Source organism: Athene noctua, chromosome 3 (genome assembly GCF_965140245.1).
Source record: "Athene noctua chromosome 3, bAthNoc1.hap1.1, whole genome shotgun sequence".
Taxonomy (NCBI): Eukaryota; Metazoa; Chordata; class Aves; order Strigiformes; family Strigidae; genus Athene; species Athene noctua.
In genome coordinates, this window is record NC_134039.1 from 60,069,042 (window position 1) to 60,091,021 (window position 21,980).

The following is a 21,980-nucleotide window of genomic DNA, read 5'->3' on the forward strand; positions in this document are numbered from 1 at the left end:
AACAAGATGTACTGTCCCACTGGAAAAAATATAAAACTATACTATCAAATAATTCCTTAAAGAGCGGAAAAGGCTACCATTTGCTGACAGTAGAGTTTTTGAAATACAAATTAACATGTCTCTGCTGTTACCTAACCTAAAACAGCCTTTCTGGGGGCTAAATGTGTTCTTTTACAAACATGCTCTATGTGGGATATGCAGGACCCTGCCATTTCCTTTTCTGAAATAAAGCAAGTAAAAATCAGATGCATCAAACAACCTGCAAAACGCTTTCATGACAGTGTGTTGTCTTAGCTTGTGCAGATCCATGGAGTGCTTTGTAATCAGAGTTAAATGGGACCCAAGTTGTTGAAATGAGGGCTAGGAAAACAAGCACGACTGTGTTTTCTGGCTTCTTTGCATGTGACAGCTTGAACGTTATTTCACAATAAGGACAGGCCTGACTTGTCAGTATGGTGGCAAACAGTGTGAAGGAGAGACATGATGTTCAATATTTACAAATTATCAATATCCAGGCCGTAATTAAGGAGAATGAAACTTGTAGGAAAAAGATTGCCATTGGGAAGCCGTTAATGGTACACAAACACTCAAGACCAAGTGTGGTGGGAAGCATCAGCCATAGCCTTTGAGGTTGCCAAGCATGCTTAATATGACACATCATTACTAGCCACTTGCAACAGTTGACCAAAATCCATTTGCTCATCAGTTATACAAACTACTGTCTGCTGAGGGATGGAAAAATGAGCACATCATGACACAGGCTTTGAAAATATCTCTTACAAAAGGAATAATCCATCCACAGCTATTGCTTGCTGATAGCTATAACAGGCCAAAGCTTACAAGTCTTCTGTAGACACATGAAAGACACACTGACACACAAGTCACGGAAAGGTCACAAAAGAATGAACAGCATCCATCATTCAAACCAAGTAGAGAAACAAAGGGATTACTTGTTTTCTTTCTGGAAGTGATAGACAGCAGCTAGTTCTTTGACCTGTACTCAAAAAGTGTATCCATAGCCTAAGTATTTTGGTTCTAATTCAGTAAAACTCTCGTAAGTGCTTAAGTTCAACTGAAATTATATTTGAGTATGTGCTAAGGAAAACTGGGTCTACTGGACCTTTGAAGAGAGGTGGTACTGAATTTTTAACTCTCCAAAGCTTCCCTGCTTCTTCAGGATGTGTTCAAGTGATGTGTGTTTGCAGTGACCTGGTCTGGAGGTTACAAAAAAACCCATCTCTGTGCTGCAGGTTGCAGCACTGGAATATAGAAAGACTCTGGGTCAAATGCAGATAAAAAGAAACACTGAATGTCACGGGAGTCTTGCTGAGGAACAGCAGAGTTTATATGATGTGAGGACTGTGAAAAGACAAATACCTAAAAAAAGGAGTTGCACATTGTACTCTTCACATAACTCCTATGTCCTCCCTAAGCTATAAATGTCTCACAGTAGAGCACATGCCTTCTGATTTCAGGCACCTTGAAGAAAGATTCACGATGTGCTGAAGACATGCATTGTGGAGAACTGTCTTCTCTAGAGGTGCCTATAAATCTGAGCCTGAGCTTCCCATAGGTGGAAATCAGCAGGTATCTGTCTGAGAGGATGCTTGAAACAGCTCAAAAGCATACAAAGGAAGATGCAATGATGGAGCTCAAATATGACAACAAAGATGATTCGGTTTTCATTTATTGCTCATATTTTCTTTCCTGTAGTGGTCAAATACAGTATCTATTATTCCTGGCAACCTTCACATTACACTGAATCCCACCCTTGCTCTTGCTGTTAAGCTTTTTGATTCCGATCTCACTTGCTAAAGGAGTCTAAGGAGGCGTTTTCTGTTTTCAGAGCACAGATTCAAACCAGCACTTTCACAAGGTGTAGCCAGAGTAGCCTATCTGAGGATACTGTCCTCGTATCCCAAGATATGGTTTGAGGAAAAGAGTAAGTCAGACAGTATTTATGTCTCTAAATCCCTCTGCAGTTCACACAGGTATTTGCTGTTGGACAGCTAGTTGCTGTTGTCCTCTTTTTTGGACACTGGAAGAGCAGGGAGGATTGTTAACTGAAGACTGGGGGCATACTGGGTGGGAAATCTGTTTGGGAACCATGTTAAAACAAAAACATACCACAGAATATTCTACAACAAAGTAGGTGCCTGTCAAGTAACCTTGCATCTTTTTTCCTAAGTTGGTTGTCAGTCAGCCTCATCCACACCTAACTATTGTCCTACGTATTGTTTTCTCTCTCCACAGCAGTGCCACCTCTGTTGTGTGGGTTTAAACTTGTTGCAGTAAACAATACACCTGCCTCCCTGTTGTGTCAAAAATAGAGCACTTCTGGAATTTTCTGCTTAATCTAGTATTTGTTAGAACATGTTGACTCGTCAGAAGTGATCTGCAGGAATGTATCAGTTTTAAGGGTTTCTCAGGTGGAAGTGCTGGCTGAAAGGAGGCAGATGGTCAGACCAGGCTCCGACTTCTCTCATTGTGGGGACCTCTGCTCAGAGCTGGTGAGACAAGGACGTGAACATGGTTGTTCTTGCATCGTGTGGGACTTCTGTGTGTTCCACACAAACTTTGAAAGTTCTTGGTTTCATCCCAGCACAGAGCAGGAAAAATTTTGTAATATCAAGAAGTTTCAGAGGATGAGAAAACTGTTTCCTGCCCTATACCATATAGAAGTCAGTGCTCTGTGTACTGGGACTATTTTCTAATTATAGCAATATCCCTGCTCTTTTTTCTTTTTCTTTTAAACTTAAATCCATGTTTGATTTGTTTCCAGGATTCTGTTATCACTAATTAATATCAGAAAATGTTGATTTGAAGGAAGATCTTAATTTCTCAATACCAGAAGCGTGACTTGTTCTTACCAGATAATACTTGCAAATAGCCCATGTTTCTGATTTTTATCCCCAGCTCTTGATCATGATTCTTATCAGATAACAGGAAGAAACAACAATTCTTTGTTTCTAAAACCTATTATTTTGTGTAATTAATGAGGTAAACCACAGAAAGAGTTCAGTGGATGCTGAAATAAAATGTCACAAGGAATGCAAGCAAATTATTGATGGATTGTTTTAACCAATCTAGTGAAAATACTGAATTTATACACGGCTGAAACAGCTCTGGTCTATAGTCATCTTTTCATTTTGCTTAAAGTCTTAATGAAATAAAAAGTCATTACAGATTCCTATCATTAGTTTGTAATTTTCAAGGTTGTCTATTTTAAAGGCTTTCAGTGGTCATAAGCATTTCTTGATTAGCAACAATTGCTTAACTACAGCCAGCTATAAGTATTTTCCCAAAGTATGTGATCATGTTGCTCTTAGAATTCATAATTGTTTTATCCATGAAGAAACTAAATTTGGCTTCACTGTGTCATGACATTTAACAGAAAATGTCTGATGTGACAGGGCATAGTGTGGACACTGCACTGAAACGCTCATAACCACAGTTCATTTAATTGATCTTTGGAGGGGGTGAAATATCACACTAGTCATCTGCCTTTGGTTTTTCAAGCCACATCAAACAATTGCGTGGAGAAGTAAAAAACAAAAAGAAAAGTGCTAGGTTGTTTGATTTCATCAGTTAATGGCTGTAGGTCACTTGATACCCCTTTGTTTACAGTACAGTGATATGCCTGTATCTTGTAAAGGTTCACCAGACTGACTTACTGCTGTGGTACAAGGCCTGAAATAAAGCTTGCACATGCCAGGCACCACATGATGCATAAAATATTCTAACAATATATTACAAAACCTTGTCAACACTAGGGAAAATGAGTATTCCAAGAAGTAGAGCTGACTGGAAAAAAAAAAAACATTCTTTTTTCCAAACCATGCCTTTGTGAAATACACTGATTTGGGGAGCTGGAGGAAGGGAGAAAGGGGTTTCTTCCTTCGGTCTGCTGGAGAAAAGTGTCCTCCCTGGTGAATAAAAAAGTCAGCAGAGTAAAATACAAGACCACTTCCAGCTCAAATCTTCACATTATTTCATGCCTTTTCTATTTCTCATTTTTGAGCAGCTGCACTAAGAACCACCTCAGCCCCTTGAGGAACTTGCCGAATATCATATCCACACAGTGAAGTGCTACAACTGCTTTGTGTGCCGTTGTGTCCTGAGTGTCATGAGCAGATTTGCTTTCAGCTACCTGTGCACCACCTTGTTCTAAACTGTATCAGTCAGCTGGTTTAATGCCAGTGTGGAAATAGTCATCTCTCTTCTACTGCTGCACTGCGCAGCAAGGGATCTTGCAAAATTCATTATAAGAAAATCCTTCTGTGAATTGTTCTAAAAGCCGTGAAATGGGTACCCCCAAAGAACAGTAATCATAGCAGTTTCTAGCACGACTATTAATGACACTAAGCAAGATTATGACGCTTCTTAAACTGAAATAGTTCAGCTGATACATGCAGCCTAGAAACGAATTTCTGTTGACTGATAAACTGATGTTTTAGTACATGAAATATAATCACTCTCTCCTTTAAATATATTTTGACAGATTAAATCTCTGACAATGAAGCCTTTCACTGCATATCCTTCTGGGTTTATCGTATTCCTGTTTGCCTTGCTACAGAGGAGCCATGGACAATGCAAAGAAGCAGCTAAAAAATCAGAGATGAATTTGAGTGTAAAATATGATCTTCCTAACTTCATTGCAGAAACACCAATTCAGAATGTAGTTTTATATAAACATCATGTTTATATTGGAGCAGTCAACAAGATTTATGTACTAAATCAAACTCTCCAGAACATTTCTATGTACAAGACTGGGCCCATTTTGGAGAATCCTGACTGTGCACCATGCGAAGACTGCAAAGATAAAGCCAATTTATCTAACAGTGTATGGAAGGATAATATCAACATGGCACTGCTCTTAGAAACTTATTATGATGATCAGCTCATCAGCTGTGGTAGTGTGTCTGGAGGCATCTGCCACCGTCACATCATTCACCCCGACAACCTTGCTGATATCGAAAGCGAGGTGCACTGCATGTATTCACCCCAGGTGGATGGAGAAGCAGATAATTGTCCTGACTGTGTTGTAAGCACTTTAGGAACTAAAGTTTTGGTGACCGAAAAGGACAGGTTTGTCAATTTCTTTGTTGGAAATACTGTGACATCTACATTTCAACCTCCCCATGTGCTGCATTCAATATCAGTTAGAAGGTTAAAAGAAACACAGGATGGTTTTGAATTTCTCACAGATCAGTCTTATATAGATATCCTCCCTCAGTTCCGTGACTCATATCCCATTAGATATGTCCATGCCTTTGAAAATAATCACTTTGTCTTTTTTCTGACTGTTCAGAGAGAATCTCTCTATTCACAAGCTTTTCACACTAGAATTATCCGCTTCTGCACTTTAGACTCAGAGATGCGTTCTTACATGGAAATGCCTCTTGAGTGTATTTTTACCGAAAAGCGGAGAAAGAGGTCCATCCGAAAGGAGGTATTCAACATTTTGCAAGCTGCCTACGTAAGCAAGCCAGGTGCAGCTCTAGCCTATGAAATGGGCCTTGGTTTGAACGACGATATTCTCTATGGTGTTTTTGCACAAAGCAAACCAGAGTCTTCCGAACCAACCAACAGATCTGCTGTCTGCGCTGTCTCCGTGCGAACCATCAACGAGTTCTTCAACAAGATTGTTGACAAGCAGAACATGAAATGTCTCCAGCACTTTTATGGGAAAGAGAGCAAATACTGCTTGAACAGGGTAAGCGACAATTAATTTGTTACATTTGGGACTTTCGTTCTCTCTTTGCCTACTCCATTGACAGGTAGTCATCCCTTCAGTTTCAGTTACAAAATGTAATTCCCTGATCATTTCAGATTATTTAGTATTCTGATGATTCATCTCTGTAAGGATTAGTTCCTGGAAACTGAGTATGAAAATCACTGAGGTCCTTATGGTGATAAAAAAGTATTATGGAACACGGGGAAAAAAAATCCTTTTGTTTAAATTTGTAAGTAATTGTCTTTCTTGAGAGACTGTGATGCAGATAAATGGAACATTTAGGCAGTTATTTATTTTAATATTTTAAAAAAGTATTCATTAACTTTCATATCCATGTGCACTGAGGAGTCCCTGAAAATATCACTTGTATGTTAAACTATGTTAATGCTGAATCACTGCCCTCCTTAGAAAAAATGAAAGAGCTGGTTTGGAACTGCTGTCAGGAGCCAGATTGTAATACAGTTACTCATGCTTGATACAGAAACAGTCCCACTGAAATCAGTTTTCTTAATGGAAGAAGTGTCTATGAAAAGTGTATCTGAATGAGGATACCAGTAATCTCAGGTTGGAGGGTTGCCTTTCTGTACACTGTGTGTTCAGGTGGTTGCTGCTCTCCAACCATCTGAAATACTGTGAGTGAAGGAAGCACAGAATTTATTTCTTTCCTTCTGTCCAGTATCTGTGCCGGTGTCAGCTCTTGTAAAAGAAATACAGAATCTGGGAATCAGGTACTTTTAACATTTATTTTGAAACATGAAACATCAGAGCTTTGAATTGTACCCACTTATGTAGCAAGGCGTTAAATGTCCTCTCTGGGGATCTTTTTTTTCTCAGAGGGGAGGGCCAGAGCCATTATGACAGGTCTCTGCTTAGCCTTACAAGCCAAGGCGAGGCCTGTGTCAGGATGGAGCAACCGCTCAACCTGCATTTGGAGATGGGTAGGATCTATCATGTCCCGTTGCTGGGATGGCTCAGAGTGAGGGTGGGAACCGCAGGCCTTTGTCACCCCAATACCACCACAGTCCTCCTTCGCACGTCTGCCCGGCACAGGGCATCAGGATGGGGTACTGGCACAGGCCCCGGTTGGAGGTGGGAGCCTCTTACATGAAAGAAGAGGGATGCTTGTCACTGCCAGGAGTGAGATGGGGTGGCCTGGGGAGAAGCATCTGTCACAGAGTTGCTGTGGCTTCTCCCTAGTAGCAGGAATGTGCTCAGAGAAGGGGTCCGACCCAGTCTGAGCATCATCACAACAGCCTCAGCATTCCAGGGACGACTGTTTATCACAGGCTCCAGGTGTTCAACACAGATAAAGGCATTGCCAGTGGATGCTGATACAGCAACCACAACAGACATAGTATTTTATTCCCTTTTTTTGGGGGGAAAGGCAATTTTCAGGAACTAAAAGCAAGTTAGCAAACGTTCAGCACAGTGACTTCTTATCTTTCTTCAGTGTTATTGCTGTCCTAATTTTTCATTTCAGGTCTTACTTTTTTTTTTTTTTTTTTATTTTTCAGTTCATTTTTAACAATGAACATTGTTCTTCTCTGAAAGTACTTTTTTTCCTTATTCCCAGGGTATTTTATTTGTGAGTGACTGTCTTTAAAGCTTGTGGCCTTTAACTTATCTCATTCTGTACTTGCCTATACACCCCTTTCATAAGGTGATCTTTTCATAGCAAAGTATACCATTAAAATATTGACAGAATAATTTGCCACTTTTCACATGCTGGGAACTACTTTCCTGTTTCAAAAGCTTTTCCAGAGTCTGCTGCTGCTTTGCATATCAGAACTGAATGTCTTATACTGCAGACGGTTTATTACAGTTGCCCATTTTCAAGAAATGTCATCAGAACTCTGATTTCTGCTACATTAAATTGATAAAGGGAAAAATGTTACTGTGATTCTTGTGGTTTCTTTAAATGGCATGAAGGCGGCCAGAAATTTTTGTCCTGATTGTTTGCTTAACATGGAAATATCAAGACTGAAGCTTCGCCATTCCATTTGCTTTGCATTATTCCAGAGGACTCATTAAGGCTCCAGTAAAAAGAGTCCAGTGAGGTTTTTTCATGTTTCAGTTGGCCAAAAAGATTGTCAAGAATTTGCCAAACATCCTTTATACACCTGTTTTTCTCAGGTGTGTGAAGTAGCCCTGCAAGGTTGGAAGGTGAAGGAAGGGAAGGAGCAGGCAGAAGGAGAAAAGCACATTGTTTCTCATGCTTGTGTCAGGAATGTCAAATCTGGTCTTCCTTGATTTTGCTGGAGGTAAAATAATAATTAAAAAAAAAGTTCCAAACCCCTCAACACTTCTTAGGCCCTTTTTTGTACATTATAAAAATGTACATGAGGGCATAACCCATTTTTCCCCTTTTGTCAGTCACCTTCAACTTAAAAGAAAGCTTTTATAAACTGTGAGCTTTTGTCACAGTTTATTTTGGCAAAATTCAAAACTTGCTTTTTGTAATGTAGCCAAGATGATCTTTCTCTTTGATGTTGAGAGAATGAAACCGCAGACCACTGATGCAAGTGAAAGGCACTGACCACTGAGATTAAGTCATAGGACAGTGAAAACAGTATAGCAGTAAATATGGTATACCACTAACTTCAACAGTAAAAAGAAAAATGAGCCTTTAGCAATGTTTGCAAGGGAGTGCTATCTGATAATTTACAGTTAGAGTCTGATTGATGAAGGCCATTTCATGTTATCAAAAAAAGTCCCACAAGACAATTGTACATAATTTTGTTGGACTTCGAGTAGTCCATCTTTTTAAGTGGCTGTCCCTCAGGACTGTTTACTCTGAGACTGCTAAAGGTAAAATTAAACTAGAATAATCCAGAATAAAGTATCCAAAACTCTTCCTCATCTTGTTCTTCTCAGATTTGAAGCATTTTTTAAAAAAATAATTCAACTCATCTTGATGTAGTTAACAAAATTTTTTTATTTTTAGCCTTGTTTCCTAAAGGAGTGAAGTTTATGTGGTCGTGCTATTGTGTGCCTGTCTTTCTGTTAGTTTTCCTGACCATCTCAACAATAAGAAATCTTAAAGATGTGAATCCAAGTGTGAATTCAGAGACAGATCCAATATATGCTCAGGCCGCAGAAACTGATGAAGTTTAAGGAGCCCCTTTATAAACATCAGAAGGACTCACAGGGACCAAAGCAGGTATTGCTCACACACGGGAAAAGTCTCTGTCAGAGCTTAGTTGGACAGGAAAGTCAGCAAGCCACAAGGTATAAATCCAGACACAACTGTGCATCACTTATTCCAGTGCTCATGGAAAACTTTATAAAATCAAAATAAAACATTTCCAGTTGTGATTGAAACACATATTAAGCCAAATCCTGGACTCACTGAAGTCAGGGTTAGGAAAAGTGAATCTGATGGTGCATCTAATTAATATCAGATGTACCTCAGTGGAGCTGTGACCAGTTAGCACTTCCTAATAATTTCCTTCAGTGAAGAGCTGGCTGTCACTTCAATGACAGCAAGCAGGAAACAGAACTGGCTTTGAATTCAAAGAAAAATTTGGAGTCATTGGAAAGGGGTTTTATTGCCTGAGTCAGGACAAAGATATCTGAGAGGTAGCTGCTGTGGAGGGTTTTGAATCACTGTTCAGGAATCTCCTCGCCCACAGTGAAGAGAAAACTGGATGTAGGCTTTTAGCAGAGTTTATTTGGTCACAGTTAGTCACTACTAGCCCTGGTGTGGTACTCCTCAAAGCAGAGGTGTACTCAGATGAAGAGACAAATGCTACTTATTTATTTCATTTGCAGACATAGTCCGGTTGTGTGTACCTCTATCATGGATTAAATGTGATTCCTCAAGTGAGGAAGATGAGTTGAGTTTAGCCTTGCAATTTCAACTATACATTTCAATTGTCATTAGTTAGGTCATGATCTTATGAGCTTTGTTTAGACTTTCTGCATCTCTTATGTGCTGAACAATTGTGAGCCCAAGTGTCCCTTGATACCTAACTTCAGTCACTATTGACTTTCATGGTAAAGTATCTCTAAAAATGAAATCCAAATTCAGCTCTGTAAAGATCCTGTGGCTTTGTTTCTTCTCTGAGTAAGTTCAAGTACTCCATTCACCTTACAGGAAAAGAGAAATCACAGACAGGCCACCATGTTCCCAACAAGTGTCCTAAAGCAAGACAAACTGGTCACAACTGTCAAATGAAAGGCACAAACAGTTGGAAGAATGTGAAATGAAAACAGCAGATCACCAAAACAAAAGATAAAGTGACAGTAAAATAAACACATGGTGATGCTTCTTTATTACCATTACACACATGATAGATGAATAAAATTGGGTTTTGCTTATATTGTAATGGAAGAAAATAATTGCTGTCTTCTATCAGGAAACCGCAAAGGCAGTTATTGATCTGTCATCTTAAGGGTATGTCTAGGAATATTTAATAAAATAAACAGAGACTAATAACTCTTATGAGGCCCTGTAACTCTAATATCCCACAGCATTTGGCTTAAAATTTTTTGGCAGGTTTAAAAATAACACCACTTCTCTTTGATTAGGAAGGGTTGATGTGGCTTATTTAGATAATCTCACAGCATGGAGGAAATGTTTTTTATATTGTGGTAGAATGTGCCTGAATATTTTCCCTAAAAGTCAGGCACCAGAATCCATTGGATTGGTTCAGTCATTTATTCCTCTGAAAATGCTCTATCAAATGGCATACAGCACTCTGTCTGGGCACAAAGCCTGCTCCCATACATACAGAATTTTTGCAAGCTTCTCTGTGGTGTTCTGATGTCTCAGAAGAATAAATGAAGAGGGACTGGCTGATGGGCAGTGTGCACTGACACCCTTTAAAACAGGCTTAAACCATAGTAGTAAGGTGACATGGGATGCAGCCCATCCACGTTCCTGTTCTGTGCTCACTGCCTGTCTGCTGAAAACCTGGGTGGTACCTTGAGGGTCCCATTGTGCCCTGTATGGTGGACTGCAAGGCAGGGTGTGCTCACCATCCAGCTCCCCTCCACCGTTAGGTATGTGGCCATCTATCCACCTGGCCATGCAAGACCTGACTGGGACAGGTAACATGGTGTAAGAGATTGCAGGAAGAGTATGAACTCCAGTTAAGCTGCCTATGAGGAAGGCATGGCTATGGGTACAGGTAGAGATACAGGTATGAGTGTGTAGGGGGTATGGTATGAGCATAGGTACGGGTATGGGTATGGTTATCTCAGGCAGAACCAGGTTCAGCAGACATATAGCTGTAGAGGTAAGGGCTGTTCTGTCCCTGAGACTGGCCACATGCCAGTCACAAGGAATTCCCAAGAAAAAGGCAAGGTAAGGAAAAAGGTCAGGGAGTTTCTTTGGAAAGTACCACACCACCCTGAGTGGTAGATATCTTTGCAGACTCTTCCAAACATCAAGATCTATGGAGTTTGAGGGCTGACCTGTTAGTCCCTGAGTGCTGCAAGAAGTACAGTTTTTGTTCTGATGTCCTGTTAGGGGCCTGTCTCTGCCTCCCAGTGCTGCTGCTTGGTGTTTTATCATCTTCTCGATGAAAGCTGCATTTCTCTGTGAAAAAGTGGTATCCGTTAAACTACCATTTTCTGCAAAGGGCACTGCCAGAGTTACTAATAATGTTCCATTTCCAGACTTTTTAATCAAATTCTTCCACTGAAGACAGGGTTCCCTATTGGTTATTAGTGTAGAAGAGTCACTCTGATGATTTTTTCTGGAATTGCACAGAAATCATTTCAGACAGAAAGTTTCGTTTGTTTTGTTTTTTTTAACATGGATATCTGGTCATGTGGTTTTTATGTCTCAGAGTTTCTGAAGGCCCTTAAATAAGTCTGAAGACTAGAACTGGACAAAGAATAATTTTCTTATCCTATGTAACCTTGCAAATCTGAAAATCTTTACAGTCCCATAAGGAGAGATGTCCAGAATGCAGACTAGCAGGTATGTAACATTAAGGACACTCACCAGAGGTGTGTAATATTTGGATCTAAGCCTCTTTTCCTGGGTTCAAGACCAAATTCTAAGGCTCCTTTACCCCAGATTAAGTTCCTGTCTGGTCTGCTGATGGCTATTGTGCAATGGGACCATGTCAGCCCCTCCTGAAAGATCTGCTTGGATTTCTTTAGAAACAATTCCATGTTCCAGAGAAAGAGAAGCTGATTCTGCAGTGCACTGCATTCAGATCTAAGTCCTGGATTCATCCCACCTGGCTTTGGTAGGTAGTTGAGACATCTAAGTAAGCAATGAATTTTCCTCAGGTTCTGCTGTCAAATGATGGAGAGACACATAAATCCTGGCAAAGCAGACATCTGCCTTTCAGCTCACTCAGCACCAACCTTACCTCAGCAGTTTCTCTACTTACTCGTTCTGACTCAGGACCACATATTGCTGTCATTATTGCTCACTAAAGCAACAGTAGGTAGTTATTATCCAGGAGAGTGTTGTGTTACTTGAACTTTCTAGGTGGCGTGTTTCTGATCTCAGACAGCTTTTGCATCAGAGTGGAATTACTCCTCATTTCCAAACATACAGGTAAAACCAGAGTCAAATCCCTCAAAAAGTAAATAAATTTTAAAAAATGTTATGAAAGAAGATCCATGGCATAAATGGTTCAGAAAGCAGTTGTATGACACAAATAAATACTACTTGCACTATCTGTGGAGTGGATGAAAACAATGAGATGTTAGAGGAGGAATGATCTGGGGGAAGTGATAATGAGAGCTTCATTTTCTTAAGGCAGATCTTTTTATACACAGCCTGTGGAAATTAGGGCAAATCGCATGATATTCTCCTACTTTCTGGACTCCTTTCTATCCCACACATCTCTTGCACCACTGTTTTGGCTAGACATGCAGTTATTGTGTAATGTTATCTTGGAATAAGAGTCTCCACAAACAGCATTATTTTAGGCTAACTGGTCTATTTGAAATTCACAGCTTTTCTATTTCATCACAGCTTCCATGTAAATAAAGTCTTATATGAAAAATGCACCTGATGTACACTACAAATGTAGGCAGAACTGCTTTTATCAACACATCTCTGATGCATTATTTTATTTCTTCAGAATGTGTAGTTAGTCAACACCTCTCCTTTGATAATCTATATACTGAGTTAAATGTTAAATATAAGGGAAATCAGCAAAATACAAAGATTACTTAGGTCCATTTTATCTGCAGAATCAATAGGATTTACTTACTGCTAATGCACTAACCAGATTATGAGAACTAATGCAGCACTGTTCAATGACAAAAGCAAATAATTCTTTGAATGATCTTGACAATAGAACATGTAGTCATCTTAATTTGTATTAACTAATTACATTTAACATGAATGTCTTTTTACCTATTACCTTAAGTGGAACATCAGTACTTCCTTCCCCCGCTCATTTTAGCAGTGAAGTAGATCAAAACAAGTATTAGTAGTTAGTGGGATGATACTATGTAAAATTTTACATCAATGGAGTTCTTTAAAAAATTTCTCTTTCTCTAGGGGTCATAAAAATTTGTGTAATCTTTCCATTGACTTCAGTGAGGTCTCATCAAGTCCTTTGAAGTTGAAAGTGTAGCTTAAAGATAATTAATTCTTCAGTAATGCCCTCTAAATTGTTCGTTATTTTGCAACAAGTAGTATTTTGAAGGGTTAGTTTCCTGTGTAACTCAGACCATCTCAAGGCAGTAGTAACACATAGTAGTGGCCACTGTGTAGTTAGGATTGCTTGATTGCTTCCATCTTAAAGGACTGTTTTCAGTTGCTTACTTTTTCTTCAAGTTTTCTACTTCTCAATTGAGATTTGAAAAGTGTATTCAGAAAGGGAATATATTTCTCCTGTATTTTATAAAAAAAATCTGAATTGCTTTCAAATACATGAGGAATATTGGGAACAGGAGGAAGGAAGAAGAGGGAAGCAATTACTTGTTTAAAACAAAAAAAGGAAAAAACTTTTACCTTTTTAAATAAAGCTTCAGTGCTTCAGCAGTTCTTAGAAACAGGAGAACCTGGTCCCCTCCCCCAGGCGTGTTCATTTCTCTGTGAATGCCAGACTGAGTTCACAGCACCTACATCCTTGAGCTGCCTTTCACTGGTCAAGAAGAAATCAGAAGCACAGTGGATATTCTTCCATGGGAATTGTTCGGCGCACAAATTTATGTCCACTAGCAAAACTGAGCTGTTCCACTTATTATTCGTTTTTCCTTTCCTTAGGATTGCAAGAAGTGCTTGGTAATGAATGATGGCTCATGCTACTGTGTAGCAATCTGTTTCACAAAGCACATAGCATTTTTAATACTGTGTTTTCAAATACTTTTCTCTTGTGATACGACTTCTGAGTGATTTATGTTCCACTTCCCAAGAACATGGAGATCTTGGGAAGAACAAGTTAGTTGCTTGACAAAATAGGTCTTGAAGAAGAAAGAGAAATTCAGCATACCTAGTACCTATCACTGCCACATTAGTATAAAAATTAGCTGTCTTTCTGTGCAGTGAGAGCAGCAGGTGGGGTATGCACTGTGTATCCCCTGCAGACCGCTCTAGTCTGGCTTCCGCGCAGTCCCTGCTGACTCATCCATTTGGGATACTGCTTTCCGAGGACTTACTGACCCTATCAATATGAATATGTGCAATAGTTCAATACTAAAAAACCAATCTCTTAATTGATAATATTTGATAAAGGAAGTGACATGGGAGAATATGAATGTAATGTAATCTTGATGCCAATAAGGAACACTATTCGTGTTCATTTGGCCTGCTATTGAACAGTACATATGATCAGTACTCATATATGGCCAACACTATTTAGTTACCCACAGTTACATCTCTTCAAAATGCAGCAGCAAGTTTTGGGAACTCACACTGCAGTTACACTGACCCAGCAGGTGAAGAGTCTCACTGTGGATTTGCAGCATGTTTGCAAAAGCCAATATGCTACATCCAAGGAATTTCTTTCTCATGTTCCTCAGTTCTGGCTGGCTTCTCTTCTGCCTGTTGCACAGCATTGGAGTCTGTTCACAAGAGATTCTTTTATAGTCAATTACTTCAAAAAAATAAATGTGTCCATATTTTTTCTGTGTATCATTGTGGAATATGCTCATAACCGTAAAGAATTCAGACACCCTTTGATGGTTGTGTATAGTGAGAACAATTAATATGACTGTGACTTTTTAGAATTGCTAGTGGTAAAACCTTCTGTCTTGCAGATTGCAGAGGAAAAAATACTCCTTTGTGATAGCATAGTAGAAGGCTATTTATGTAGTTCTCCTCTTCTCCATTACACTTTATTCACTCTGACCAGCTATGGCATGAAACCACGTGAGAAAGGAGGAGGGAGGTAGTCCCTTTGCCAAGGGAACTGGCAGAAGAAGGCATGAAGTGAACAGAGTCTGTAAATGTGCCAGAAGCCAGAAAGTTTGTCCTGGTTATTTTTCTTCTCTCCCATTTTGTCAAAGAGCTATAAATACAAGGATCTTAGTAGTCATCTCTGAGTCCAGAATTAAAAAGACTTGTGTGTGACAGCTGGGAAGATTTATGAGGTTTATGAAATTTACAGAGCAATTCCTTTCAGAGATAACAATGATAGACAGGACAAATTTATAATGTCCCTCACTTTTATTTGTATGGGACTGGGAAACAGACAATACAGGTTCTAACTCCAGCCCTCTAACAGACCTCCAACATGATGATCGAGTCACTCATCCTCTTAAAGCAACACCCTGGCTTCACTGAGTTATTGGGGCCAGAATTTCACTTCTTATATTTCACCTGAAGTACTGCAAACTACCCAGAAAATTCAAATGCATTACAAAACAGAAAAACTGTGTTGGTGAAAAACACACAAGAAACTTTAGAGAGGAAAATCTGATAAGTTTCTTCTGTGTTCCTCACAGTTACTCTTTCTGTTCAGCCTGCTGTACATGTAAATTCTTCACTGTTATACTCTTGATTCTAAGAGGACACACTCCTGAAAACTGTAGTTTAATTATTCATCTTAATTCACTGACCTCCACAAGAGAAGAGATAAGCAACTCATACACCCCGCTATAGAGTGAATGAATAGAATCATCTGTTCATTCACTCTACAGCAGTTTCTTTGAAAAAGGATTTTTGCCATTTGCAGATATCAGGATTCAGCTTATTTAGCAGTAGCTCATTTGCCCCTGCTCCATGTACGCCATGGAAATGCTCAGAGGAGAAATGTCAGCACTCATGGGTGCCCACTTCTCTTCAGGGAGACTCTCAGGGTCCATAGCAGAAAACAGAAGTTGATACTTAGGAATTTGATTCCTGGCAACCAACAAGTTAAAAGTCATATAAACAAAGCAGCGTAAAATTAGACTCCTGCTTATTCCTCCTTTCACTTGAGTTCTTCTTCATAACTGTAGTATTTTACAGTTGACACTAGGAAATTTTACCTGGTTAATGTCAGACCATTTGTCCAATTTGTCAAATTAAAATTTAATTTTAATGGTGTCCACCAAATCATTCACAAGACAGTATGAGATGTTCTACAGTGATTAAGTCATTAATTTCTAGTTTATTCAAGACATTAAACATAACATCGAGACATTATACATAATAGCACTTTCTAATTGAGCACTGCACTTGACTAAGAACAGGTTTTGGCCAGCTCTAGAAGGACGAGCCTGGAGGAGTGTTTCCAAATTGCAGTTGCCGCAAATAACAGAAAAGCTCACAAAAAGTCTTTGGTTAAAATTTAGATTTTTTTTTTTTTCCCCTAAGTCTAGTATTCAGACTAGAGACGAGACTCCACGGTTCTGATGCTGACCTAACTGGGTATTTTTTTTAGGTTTTCATTAGTGGCTTTAAGATTTCCTCCCTGCTTTGCACTTTTGGCTTCTGATGTGTAGCTCTGTCTGAAATACTCTTTTTATGCCCACTGACTATGATATGTAAATCATCAGTTAACTGCCGAACAGCAACAACTGCTGACAGCCCAGCTCAACAATGTCTAGAGACGTTTTTTGCGTGTTTGTCTTCTGTGAACTGAATCAGAGTAAATTCTGAAACACCACAACTTCCCCTATGAACAAATAAGATAGCATTGGTTATCTTCTATCCTTCTGGACATGTCTGAAAGGTAGGGCTTGCCCACACCTCACTGCATTCCAGTGGCACACCTACACCAGCTTCACAAAGCCCTCCCTATGAATCACACATGCAATTGACACCTCTCCTCCTACAAGAGAAGCAATATAGTGGGACCCAAGCAGTTACCCGCTCTAATCGCCCATTTCAATAGTTGTGTGATTTGTCACTGCAACTTGGCATAATATCCAGAGTGCATCATCTGACATCAGTTATTTTTCCACATTGACAGCCAAATGGATACTTACATGTATATTGACAGAGAGGGAGGGAGGGAGGGAGGGAGGGAGGGAGGGAGGGAGGGAGGGAGGGAGAGATTCAGGCTTCAAAGAGTTAATTTAAAGCAGCTTCTTTGCTGACGTTTTCCATGTTATCAATCTTCCTTTAGTTTTCTAAGTAGCCTTTTAATCTCTGCATTTCTACTCAAAGATCAAAGCCGCCTTATTTCTTAAACAGCTAACCTTACATTGTGGTTAATCTATGAAGCACCAGGTTTTGCAAGAGAGCCATATGTGGAACAATCTGCAGGTTCTTGGGCAGATACCCAAAATGACGATATCTCTGAGGAAGCCTGAACTGACGTTGTGGCTGAACTGACTTCAGGGAAGCTAGGAAAGGTGTTGGGGCAAGCCAGAAAATCTAGCCACTTGTTAAAAAGAGCTTGAACAGGGTTTCATGAGGCATGTCAGGATGTTCAAACAGTGTTGTGATGACTATATAGGAGGAGATACTTTTTTAAGGTTAGCACAGAAACATTTCTCCCCAAAGTCATTTGCTTATGGAAAAAAAGGAGTTACAGCAGAGAGCAGAGATCCCAAGTTAGGGGAGGATAAATTCAGAAATCTGCCTTATTTCAAAAAGCATGAAAACTGTACATCTTTCTGCACTTGAACTATTCATACTCGTTGTATGAGTAATCTTTGCACAGATGTTTCAGAAATACTTTTAGACTGGGTAGGTTATGAGTGCAAAAGAATAAAGCTTTTAGCTTGTTTGGTGGCCAAAAGAAAAGCTAAATTTGTCCCTTGATGATTTAACCCAGTCACATACTGGGTTAAAAAATATTTAAAGTGTATTCAGTGTTCCTAGTGTGAAGTGTTAGTTCAGTTCCTGCTGAGCAAAACACACCATGCATTAACAGTTAATACTAAAACTAGTACAGCAAGCCCTTTAGCACATGGATAACCAAACTGTTATGTCACTGCTATATCGGATCTAATCTAAAAGACCTCTTTCTGTATCGTTAAGGCACTGCAGGAGATTTCAGTTGCTCTTGTTTGGTCTTACACAGGTTTTCACCTAAGTGATACAGTAAATTGACAGGGCAGCTGGAGAAAAGCTGGCACCAGTGCTGACTGCAACTCCTAGGGATCAGAGAAAGCTTCACCCAACAGTGCTGTTGCTGTACACAGTTCAGAAATGTTACAATTCAACAGCAAAGGACTGAGCTATTAGGTTGAGCATTTTGTTAAAAGCATTTTCAATGCCTTGGGGTTTTTTTTTTCAGAATTCACCAGAGTTAAGCCAGAAAGAAATTCTTGGTTCATTGCTTGCTTTCTCATAGTACTTTGAGAGAAAAACATCTGAATCTAGAAAACAAGAAAATAAAATTTTACATGTTCTTTGAGGGTATGATCCAGATCTATTGAATTTAGTGGAAAGACTGTCTTTAAACAGTTTAATTCAAGCTTTTTAAAAGACTTTTTTAAAACATGTTTGTAACAACAGCAAACCAATAAAAAAAATTAGGAAGAATGAAGCTCTCTGTTGATTTCCACAGAGGATCTTATGGAACCACCATAAGAGCCTTTATAGTCTCCCTACATGTTTATTCATAAAGTATGTCACAGTGGGAACACGCTAGATGATTTCCAAATTTAAAATGGTTAGAGATCCTTCAGGGGGTTCCCAGTTGTTATCTGTACAGTCTCACCAAACAGATGATGTAGTGTCAATAGTAATGGAATTATCAGTTAATAGATTACTATTGAATTGTCAGGACAGCAGGTTATATTCTTCTCAAGAGATAACGTAAAGTGTATTGTTCAAGAATTTTTCCAATGAAAATTAAAAACATGTAATCTCTATTCCCAAACTGGAAGAAGAAATCCTGCAAAGGCAGCAACTATTATAGTGCACTCATAACATATAAACATTGGACAAAATAGTGCATGAGCCATAGATGATCAATACAGTAGCCTAAGTAATTGTAAAAGGCTGAATTCCCCATAGTTTCATTTAAATCTACAATCAGAAACATATTTATCTGGCATATTTCCCTTTTTTCTTTCTCCATCTTTTTCTCCCCTTTTCTGTCTTATCACTGAAGAAGGTGGTGAAAAGAGACTAGAAGGAGAAGAAGACTGGAAATTGTTATTTTAATGCAAAAAAAAAAAAGGTTAAAAAGAGCACAGTGTTTTTAGAGAATCATTTTCTAGGAATCACTGTTTTAGAAGCAGGTCAGTCACTAGGCAGGCTCTGCACTCAACAAATTCTGAGACCCTTGGAGAAGCAGCATTACAGAAGTCACTAAGAGAAAGGGTATGTTGATATATGTGCTTATATGCATATCGTGTGGTTAAATAAGGACCCTATGTCTTATTCCCAACAGACTGGATAAAATGAAGTTAAAAGAAACATTCCCATAACATTTAGAGTTGTTGCCTTCCTCGTGGAACTTCATAACTGATGAAGCAATTAAGTTTGAAACATTTTAAAATACTTTTGGTCAAATGCATTTGTGCTAAATGACTTCACTCTGACAAAGATCTATTCCTACTCATAAAGACAGTACTCATCTGTACTTCATTTTCAAACAGGCTTTTTCAAGAAATGCTTCATACTGCAGAGCACAAGATGATGAATATCGCTTAGAAGTTACCACTCCTTTGCAGAGGGTTGACTTGTTCATGGGCCAGTTCAACAATGTCCTGTTAACTTCGATATCCGTCTTCACCAAAGAGAACCTTACCATTGCTAATCTGGGAACTTCAGAGGGCCGCTTCATGCAGGTAAGTATTACTGTGACACCTTCACAATAAAAAAACCATACTAGAGTTTAACAGGATGGTGAAAAGTGAGGAGCAGCTGAATGCTCAGTTTAACAGGGCATTAGAAAATTGAAATTGCTGAGTAAAATACAGCTTCTGGAATATAAACAAAGAGCCTAATAGACCATTCAGTCTATTAAGTGTTTACATGGGCTTTGTGGTTTGGAGCAATGGTTTTGGAGCAAATTCTACCATGATCTCCACTTAGTCCAGCTGGCTCAGTTCACAGAGCATTTTTGGTCCATACAAACTAGATTTCTTTCAGAGGAAGCTAAACTGAAAGCTCTGTCTTGGATACACATCAAATATGCTCCATCCCCAGCTGGGGCAGAAGGGTCCAAAACAGTGACTGATTCTTCAGATCACTTCAGATACACACTTCATATGGTCATTTGGTCTAGAGCATCAGATTAAACCTAGTTCAGTGTAAAATGCCAAGACAGTTTATAATGTAGAAGTAGGAGCCCCAGCATTAGTTTTTTCTATATACTGATCCACTTTTCTGGCACCAAATTACTTGCTAATGTACCCATAGCCTATGACTCACAGCTGTAGAATTGAGATTAGCTCCTCCTCCACCAACTTGCAAGTTTCTCTAAATGCATTTTAGATTTTCAGGCTCTTGCTCTTTCCTGTCTCACTCTGTTCTTTTGGACAGCAATTATTCTAGTTCTTAAACAGGTTTTCTATAATAAATGGTAAATCACCCTCCTAAGAAGTCTGTCTCCCTCCACTGAGTACATAACTAATCTGGACAGGTAGATTATACTGCATGACTTCTTTGTAGGTGACTAACAAAATTAATCTAACCCGTAGAGCCAACAGTCTTTTAAAAACTTGGCAGTCAAAATCAAACATCAGAAGACAAAATATTTTGAAGCACCAAGGGCTCCCTCTATTCATCCATCTTATATCAAGCCCTGTCATTTTACAGTGACCACCTTGGAGAACTTGGCTTCTCCGGCTGCCACAGAGTCCAGCCTGGATGTGCATCTCAGCCTGGATCCCTCTTGCACCCAAGGACCTGCATCCTTTTACTCTGCCAGTGTTGTCTTCTAGTGAGCTTCCTGAAGTATTTGCAGTCTTTGTCCCTTCTTGCTCTGTAGGCTACAGAGAGTCACCAAAGTTAGTAGTGTTGTCCCCCAATCATCATTAACTGAAACCTGATGAGAAGGCTGTCATTTGCTGTGTCCTTAAAGTTTTCCCATTTCCCATAACCTTCCATTAGAAAATACTTGGGCACATGTAGCTTCATAAAAACAAGCCTTCCCTTTCTTGTCTCCATTCCCTTCGTTCTCTGTCCTTACCACATGCAGTAAGTACAGTTACATATTGTCCTCAGTATATGCACCCTTTTTGGACAAAGGTAATCCTACACCTCCACTTCTGTCTTCTGTGCAGACTGGATGCAGAACCTGCCCCATAATGCAGAATCCTTAGTGCTCCTACAGGGGAGGAGGTCAAAGTGATTTGCCACAAAGAACAAATGAAAAACTGGTGAAAATCATGTTTCTTTTTCCCCCTAAAAGATAGGTAAACAAAATGTTCAGTGACAGCCCTGCCATTTTTACTGAACTTCCCATGATGACTTTGGTAACTTTAAGATGCAGTCTGTCTTCAGCACAGGAAAGACAAATGCTAAGAGCTACACACTGAGCACAGGACCAACCTACACTCTGTTCTTAAATGTAGATACTGATTCACACAGTGAACATGAGCAATTTATTTAACCTCTCTGAAGCCATTTCCCTATCTACAAAATACAGTTAATAACAACTGCTGTCTTGCAGCATTTCTCCTGGGCTGTCACAAAGCTTTTAGGGAGGTTTGGTGAAAAGTGCAAGGCAGCATTATTTTTATTTGTAACATTCTTTAAATTATTCATTCAAGTCCTGCACCACACACTCCATTCAGACATTTGCCTAACTCAAGGAACAATTAAAATATTTCCAGGATACATTTCCCATTCCAGGTTCAGTTATAGATCAAAAGAAAGACTATTGTGTAAACTGCACATTGCCATTAGCAGAAATATTCTCATCATTGAATTAGACAGGCTTGAGCTACAAGGGGAAGTCAGCACTGGCCTCATGCTGTAATAAGTAGG

General features: G+C 39.3%; 1 protein-coding gene across 2 annotated transcripts in view; it reads left to right on the plus strand.

Annotated features, from left to right (window-relative positions):
• Positions 1–21,980, plus strand: part of MET (MET proto-oncogene, receptor tyrosine kinase) — a 91,440-nt gene that overhangs the window by 15,614 nt on the left and 53,846 nt on the right. For both annotated transcript variants that reach the window (XM_074903134.1, XM_074903133.1), the window contains 2 exons: positions 4,502–5,716; positions 19,643–19,834. In XM_074903134.1, coding sequence (XP_074759235.1) covers positions 4,517–5,716; positions 19,643–19,834 — 1,392 coding nt within the window. In that variant the 5' untranslated portion in view covers positions 4,502–4,516. Of the gene's footprint in view, positions 1–4,501; positions 5,717–19,642; positions 19,835–21,980 lie in introns of those variants that run through there.